Source organism: Phyllopteryx taeniolatus, chromosome 12 (genome assembly GCF_024500385.1).
Source record: "Phyllopteryx taeniolatus isolate TA_2022b chromosome 12, UOR_Ptae_1.2, whole genome shotgun sequence".
Classification (NCBI taxonomy): domain Eukaryota; kingdom Metazoa; phylum Chordata; class Actinopteri; order Syngnathiformes; family Syngnathidae; genus Phyllopteryx; species Phyllopteryx taeniolatus.
In genome coordinates this window covers 2,352,781-2,361,344 of record NC_084513.1, presented here as the reverse complement: position 1 = coordinate 2,361,344, position 8,564 = coordinate 2,352,781, and the positions used below count along the sequence as shown (strand labels likewise).

Sequence of the window (8,564 nt, the reverse complement as noted above, 5' to 3'; positions counted from 1 at the left end):
TGTATTACATTGTCGAATTAGCTTACCCACATCCCGCCTTTGATACAACCTTCACAAGACGACTGCAATCCATTCTGTGTTGGTACCCTTGATGCGGAGCGACCTGGGTAAAAAAGGAGAGAAAATTCTAGCTCGTAAAGGTGGAGAGGTAGACTCAATCTGCCTCCGTTACAGCTCTGATGCTCCCTCTGAAAGTGGAGAATTGCCAGGTTGACTTCCCACACCATTCTGTGTCAAAGATGTTCATCAGAAAATCAGACAAATACAGAAACTTAAAACATAAAAGTAGCCTTTTAAATGATTTTGTTTTTTTTAATGGGGAAAAAACTATTCGCTTCCTGGCCCTGTGTAAAAAGGCCCCTCCTTGTTAAATCATGAATTAACTGGCTAATCAGATTTTTTTGGGGTTAATTTTGACAGACCACACCCAAGCCTGATTACCTTCAGACCTGTTCAATCAAGAAATCACTTTAATAGAACCTGTTTGACAAAATGAAGTTGGCCAAAAGATCTCAAAAAGCTGCAACAAAATGTCACGATCCAAAGAAATTCTAGAACAGAGTAGAAATTAATTGACATCTATCTGTCTGGAAATGGTTACAAAGCCATTTCTAAAGGTTTAGGATTCAAGTGAACCACGGTGAGCCGTTACCCAAAAAATGGAGAAAACATTGAGCAGCGGCGAACCTTCCCAGGAGGGGTCGGCCTGCAAAAATGATCCCAACAGCACAGCACGACTCATCCAGGACGTTACAAAGGAACCCAGGACAACATCGAAAGAACTGTGGGCCTCCCTTGCCTTAGTTAAGGTCAGTGTTCATGACTCAACAATAAGGAAGAGACTGGGCTAAAAGGGCATCCATTACAGAGTTCAAAGGTGAAAACCACTGATAACGAAAAAGAACATGGGTTTGTCTGTCTTTGGTAAAAATAAAAAATCTGAATGATTCCCAACAGGAGAATATTCTATTGACTGACAAGACGACAGCTGAACTTTTGGAATGTTGGAATGTATGTCTTGTTATAGCTGGGTGGGGGGATTCGAGTCAATTGACTTGACTTGTGTCGACTAGCTTGCCACTTTTATGACTTGCTTGTCAAATACTTAAAGACTTGACTTTAGATTAGTAGCCAAGCGAGTTGACTTTGACTTGGACTACATGACAAGTCATCTCGTTTGGTTTGCCTTTTGTTTTGAAACATAATCTCGTCAAAGTCATTGTCACATATCCAGAGTCAGTCCTCTGAATGAGATTGTTTGATTCTAAATAGCCACATCCCTACTTATGACAGCATGTGCACACATAAGCATCCACATTATCTGTTTATTTTTTTTTTTACTTCTTTCGAAAATATTTTTTTGTTTTTCTTCAAATGATCTGTACGGGTTGTGTCACATTAAAGGTTAAAAAAAAAAAAAAGCTGTGAACATATTTTATATGGTTTTTGTTTAATGATTTTCTCTTAAGAACTATAGGATTTACAAGGCTGCCACCACAGAGTTTGAAATACAATTTAATTTAAAACAATTCAGTGCAATAAATTCAATCAATTATAATCTCAGTTGTTGTTCATTGAGCTTTAATGAGGCGTGAATACTTCTTTTTTTTTTTTTAAGTAATGATTTATGAAAAATGATTTTATTACCGATCCAGTATATGTTACCACTGGAGCTAGATTGTTTGACTTGACTTGCTAAAACGAAGTAATGACTTGCTTAGAATTTAGTGGCGCCTCGACTTGACTTGATTTCCCCACAGTGACTTGGGACTTGCTTGAGACTTGAAGGTTATGACTTGAGACTTGCTTGTGCCTTGCACATATGTGAGTTACTCCCACCTCTGTATCTGGCATATATGTAAAGCCGTTTTTCTGAAAAAAAATAGTCAATGGATGAAAACATGATTTCTGCTTTTTACCAGAAAATCCTTGAAGGGAAATGTTCGGCCATCACTTTGTGACCTCAAGGTGAAGCACACTTGGGTTGTGCAGCAGAACAACGATCCAAATCACACCAGCTAGTGAACATCATAATGGCTTAAAAACAAAATGAAGGTTTTCAAGTGGGCTAGTCAAAGACTAGACTTGAATCTGATTGAAATGCTGTGACATGACCTTAAAAAGTCTGTTCATGCCTGAAACCCGTCCACTGTTGCTGAATTAAAACAATTCTGCAAGGAAGAGGTGAAAGGCTCATTGCCAGTCGCAGGAAATGCTCCATTTCAGTTGTTGCTGCTGAGGGTGGCCCAACAAATTATTTGGTTTAGGGGGCCATTTATTTTTCACACAGGACAAGCTGGCTTTGAACTGCATTTTATGTTTACTTGGGTTGTCTATGGCTGATACTTACATGTTTGATGATCTTAAACATTAAAGTAGGGAAACTATACAACAACAACAAGAATTTGAGAAGGGGGGGCAGGCAATACTTTTTCATGGCACTGTCTAAAGTGGGCTTTTTCCTCACATTTGACACTACCTCTAAAGCTGAAATTTTGCTGTCTTGGTTTAGTCGCTATCATTGTGGCTAGAGCCATTACACGCAACGCCCACTTCTGATACTACCGCTGAAGCACGATGTCTGTGTTGATTATATAAAACAGACATTGGGAAAAAAAAGGTAGAAAAACAGCTTTTACTGCCAGTGTGAAATGGCCTACAAGCTCTCCCATTTTTTTTTACTTTATTTTTTAAAATATAAATTTGTATATCTTTTTTTACACCGTCATATCGCCAATGTGTAAACTGGCAAATGCATGCACAAACAGTTGCATACATGCACACTGTGCGAAAGGGTTAAAAAAAAAAGACCATCCCCCACTCCCACCCCCTTTCTCCCTTTCACTTTTACTGTGACCCACATTCCTCCTGCAGTGCACACACACACACACACACACAAACCATCCGATTCTGCTTAAGTGTGGAGGAGGAGCTCTTGTTTTGCACACTGTCTCCGCACAAGTGCCAAGATGGACGACTTCGCTGTAGTTGCATAAACTTCATGTTATCACATGCTTGAACGTTTAATTTGCTTTGAGGCTCATTTGTTGTGTAGCAAGTAGAAGCATGTGCATATACACTGGCAGGCCACAATATTAGGTGCACTTGCACAATCTAATGCTGTCACAATTTCCTTCCTTTATAAAGATGCCAATGCTCAGTTTTTGATTGCCACCGGCAAGGAGCTATTCATTTTGTTTGTCATAGTGGGTAGAGTTTGCAGTGGTGTAGAATTGTACGGCATCATACTGAAGAGTTGTTTCTAATATGTAATTTCATATTTAAGATTTTGGATATAAGCGGCCAAAATGAATTTCCACTGCAGGGTGTTGTAGAGGTTCTCCCTTCGAGAGAGGGTGAGAAGCTCAGTCATCTGGGAGGATCTTCGAGTAGAGCCGCTGCGCCTCCACATCGAGAGGAGACATATGAGGTGGCTGGGGCATCTGGTTAGGATGCCTCCTGGACGTCTCCCTGGTGAGGTGTTCCGGAGACAACCCAGGACACGCTGGAGAGACTGTCTCAAAGTTGGCCTAGCAACGCCTCGGGATCCCCCCGGAAGAGCTGGATGAAGTGGCTGGGGAGAGGGAAGTCTGGGCTTTGCTGCCCATCCCACCTGACCCTGGATAAGCGGAAGAAGATGGAGGGATCATTCAAAATATTAGGAGCAGCTCTCAATATGATGCAGTGCACGAGATGTACAACCCCAATTCCAATGAAGTTGGGATGTTGTGTTAAACATGAATAAAAAATGAATACAATGATTTGCAAATCATGTTCAACCGATATTTAATTTAACACTACACTACACTACAAAGACAAGATATTTAATGTTCAAACTGATTAACTTTATTGTTTTTAGCAAATAATCATTAACTGAGAATTTTATGGCTGCAACTCGTTCCAAAAAAGCTGGGACAGGCTCATGTTTACCACTGTGTTACATCACCTTTTCTTTTAACATTCAATAAACGTTTGGGAACTTAGGACACTAATTGTTGAAGCTTTCTAGGAGGAATTCTTTCCCATTGTTGCTTGATGTACAGCTTCAGCTGTTCAACAGTCTGGGGTCTCCGTTGTCGTATTTTACGCTTCATAATGCGCCACACATTTTCAATGGGAGACAGGTCTGGACTGCAGGCAGCCCAGCCTTGTACCCGCACTCTTTTATTACGAAGCCACGTTGTTATAACACGTGCAGAATGTGGTTTGGCATTGTTTTGCTGAAATAAGCAGGGGCGTCCATGAAAAAGACGTTGCTTGGATGGCAGCATATGTTTCTCCAAAACCTCTATGTACCGTTCAGCATTAATGATGCCTTCTGGTTCGTTTCCTCTTTGACCCGGAGGACACGACGTCCGCAATTTCCAAAAACAATTTGAAATGTGGGCTCGCCGTACCACAGAACACTTTTCCACTTTTCATCAGTCCATCTTAGATGAGCTCGGGCCCAGAGAAGCCGGTGGCATTTCTGGATGTTGTTGATAAATGGCTTTTGCTTTGCATAGTAGAGTTTCAAGTTGCACTGACGGATGAAGGACCGAACTGTATTTACTGACATTGGTTTTCTGAAGTGTTCCTGAGCCCATGCGGTGATATCCTTTACACATTGATGTCGGTTTTTGATGCAGTCCCGCCAGAGTGATCGACGGTCACGGCCATTTAATGTTTGTTTTCGGCCTTGCCGCTTACATGCAGTGATTTCTCCAGATTCTCTGAACCTTTTGATGATATCATGGACCGTAAATGATGAAATCCCTGAATTCCTTGCAATTGTACATTGAGGAACATTGTCCTTAAATGGTTCGACTATTTTCTCACGCATTTGTTCACAAAGAGCTGGCTTGTGAATGACTGAGAAATTCAGGGAAGCTCCTTTTATACCCAATCTCGGCACCCACCTGTTCCCAATTAGCCTGTTCACCTGTGGGATGTTCCAAACAGGTGTTTGATGAACATTCCTCAACTTTCTCAGTCTTTTTTGCCACCTGTCCCAGCTTTTTTGGAACGTGTTGCAGCCATACAATGCCAAGTTAATTAATTAATTTCCAAAAACAATGTTAATCAGTTTGAACATTAAATATGTTGTCTTTGTAGTGTATTCAATTAAATATAGGTTGAACATGATTTGCAAATCACTGTATTCTGTTTTTATGTTTAACACAACGTCCCAACTTCATTGGCATTGGGGTTGTATCATAATTCATTTATATTTCTATTGTGCAACATAGGGTGTTGGGGGTTGACGTGCACACTTGAAAAAATACTAATGCAAATGCATAACGATATATATGCTATTGGTAATATTAAAAAAAAACAACAACAAAAGAAACTATAATAGGTTAGGTTAGAATATAATAATAATTTGTCCCGGGTGTCTCCATAGGCTAGCACCCCCTCCCGATTAAAAAAATAAAAATGAAAGAAATATATGAATTTAACTCCATGTTTTGTATTGTGGCTACTGATTTGGGTGACAAGTGTCAATGAAAATTGGGTGGACCTAATCAAGTGGCCAGTGTTTATTAGGTTCCCTCTCTGGCCGCTTGATGGCAGCAGCGAGAGGCGTGCGTACGTTGGGTTTGTTGATGCTGAGGTCGCCTCTTGTGCATCTAACAGGGGAACAGCGGCAGCCTCCAACTTCCTGCCTTATCCTTCCTCCCGTTCGACTCGCCTCCTCTGAGCGCCTTGTGCCTCCTGCACGCCGGGGCGGTGCGAGCCTCTGCGGCCGAAGACTCCCGAGCGAGCCCTCCGACTTCCATGTGGATTGTTCGCGGTTCCTGCCTGTTGGAGCGAGCGAGCGTTTTCGGCGGCAGCAGCAGCCGGCCGGCCGGCCTCGGTGGCTTGCAGCGGGCTCGGCCTTTTCCCATCACCGTCTACGCTTCGGTCGCGGAGAGGAGGCGGAGGCGGAGGTGGAGGAGGAGGAGGAGGAGCGGGCCTCGCGGCCACCATCGCCCCGAGATTGCAGCGCTGTCGGCGGGCGTGGATGAGCCGCCGGAGCCGAGCCAGAGATGGCTGTTCTCAAACTGGCCGACCAGGTAGAGCCGCTAGCCGTCGCTAGCTTTAGCCTGCCCGCATCTAGCGAGCTCCGCGCTTCACTTTCACACGCAACCGCAACACGTTAAACCACATTTTCTAACAATTCGACTAATGTCACGTTTTAACCAGAATTCTGCAGCCGAAGTGCAGGGACTTGATAGCAAGTGTTCATGTCCTTTTTTTTTCATTGACTTCATTAATTAATCACATTTGTAGAACCAAATTACGACTAGAGCATTCATAAGACCCGAAGGATCCTCTTGCTAAAATTTCGTTACTCAAGTGCTGTATCCGTCAAGAGTATATTGTAATATTTATTATTGAGAGGCGCCTTTATTGATTAAAAATGCATTTATTGGAAACCACTAGAATGTCCCCCCACACACAAGTCAAATAAAAAATACAAAAAAATCCCATGTGTTAGAATTTATACAGTAATATAATACATAGAATTATCATTTTTTTCCTGAAAAGAAAGGAATTTTAATAATTTTTAAAATTAAGTGATACAGCGATACACCTGCCGCACGATAAAAACAAAAAACAACCCAACTGTTTCTTGGTATTTCCCCAAGTAGAACTATAACGCTTATTTGTCGTTCACAACATATCATAGCAGTCCCAATACAATGTAAATATGCCCTCCAGTGACTGGGCTCAAACAGCAATCTGACTGCATGCTTTGATCTTTTGCTTGCATCTCTGTTTTAATATATTTTTCATAATAATTTCCCCAATCCCAAACAAGCTCAATATTTAATTTGCGAAAATGCTCTAAGACATTGTTGCTGAAGCATTGAGCGTGTAATATTTTTGCATCCGTCACCATCCAGTGAAAATCATAAACAGTATCTCCACATTTTGCGAGATGCTACTGTTTATCTGAAAAATAGAAAAGCAAGTTTTGTGTGCCCCCCCCCCCCCCCGCCCCCCGATTAAAAATAAAACAAAAATACAAAAGATGGAAATACTCTCTTTCCAACGCACAATGGCATAAGTGTGAATGCATCCGTACAATAAATGCACAGAGAGATGTGTGCAAGGTTTGGTTTCACTTCATCACATGATTCTCTTTAGCGCTTATAAGCACTTAAGCACCTCAAGACCTCACCAAAAAAAAAAAAAGTGCTTCGACTGCGATTTTTTTTTTTGCACTCCAGAGCAGAAACTTGAGGCCCCAAAATGCTGCAGAGCAGGTTCTAGAATAATCTGTCGAACTGGCTTCTTCAAGTCTCTCATAGATATGTTAAATATCTGCGGACAGTTTTTTCCTCCTCAGCCGAGTTAGTGTATCCTGCTCACATAAAAGAAGAAACGAGCGAGGTGCTTATGCAACACAGCCCTCTCTTTTTCCACCTCTCTCTATATATGGATGCCCAATGGCCACTTCATTAGCTACACCTTCATCCATCGATCCATTTACTTCCGCTTATCCAAAATCAGTTCCCGGGGACAGCAGCTTCATTGGAGAACTCCCTGAATTTTGGTAACAAAAATATTACAATAATAATGAAAATACAATCCTTATAATAAATTAGAATAAATGAATAAACCGTGGCCTCTAAGTATGAACAAAAGCAATTGGACAAGCTGTTTTTTTTAATAGATATTAGATAGCGGAAAATTAGGGCCCGGCAGATTCATTGACCGAAAGATTTTCGAAGTTGACAAAAATCGATTTTTGCTGATTTTCTTTCTTTAACACATTAAGACATTACAGCAGGCGGCACGGTGGCCGACTGGTTAGAGCGTCAGCCTCATAGTTCAATCCCCGGCCCCGCCTGTGTGGAGTTTGCATGTTCTCCCCGTGCCTGCGTGGGTTTTCTCCGGGCGCTCCGGTTTCCTCCCACATCCCAAAAAACATACATGAATTGGAGACTCTAAATTGCCCGTAGGTGTGAGTGTGAGTGCGAATGGTTGTTTGTTTGTATGTGCCCTGCGATTGGCTGGCAACCAGTTCAGGGTGTACCCCGGCTCCTGCCCGATGATAGCTGGGATAGGCTCCAGTGCGCCCGCAACCCTAGTGAGGAGAAGCGGCTCAGAAAATGAACATAAGACAAAGGTAATGACATTCAAACAAACAATCCCCCCAGAAATCTGCAAAAAAAAAAAATCGACCAATGTTTGCCAATTTCTTTTTTTTAATTTTATTTATTTATTTGTTTTTTTTTTTTTTTTTTTACACTTACGCTTCACTACATAAGACAAATGTAATGACATTCAAGCAAACAAAAGTTTTCGTACAGTTTCAGCGTTTATCTATATTATTATTATTATTTAAATTAATCATCTGATTAATCAGTTACCAGAATTTTATTCTGCCAAATAAAAAAATCTATATCAGTTGGGCCCTATTAAAAATAAACAATGACCTCTAAGTATGAGCAAAGGTTTTTGGAAAGGCAGTAAAAAAAATAATGATAACAATAAATTTAAAAAGAATAAACAATGGCCTCTAAGTATGAGGAAAAAGTAATTGGACAAGTAGATTAACAAAAACAATGATAACAATAAGTTGAATTCAAAAT

At 41.1% G+C, this 8,564-nt stretch overlaps 1 protein-coding gene across 6 annotated transcripts in view; it reads left to right on the top strand.

The window, feature by feature from the left end:
* Positions 1–5,878: 5,878 nt before the first annotated feature.
* The window catches only part of ankrd44 (ankyrin repeat domain 44), a 48,059-nt gene continuing 45,373 nt past the window's right edge, over positions 5,879–8,564 (top strand). For all 6 annotated transcript variants that reach the window (XM_061792984.1, XM_061792983.1, XM_061792981.1 and 3 more), the window contains exon 1: positions 5,879–6,035. In XM_061792984.1, coding sequence (XP_061648968.1) covers positions 6,009–6,035 — 27 coding nt within the window. In that variant the 5' untranslated portion in view covers positions 5,879–6,008. The remainder of the gene's footprint in view (positions 6,036–8,564) is intronic.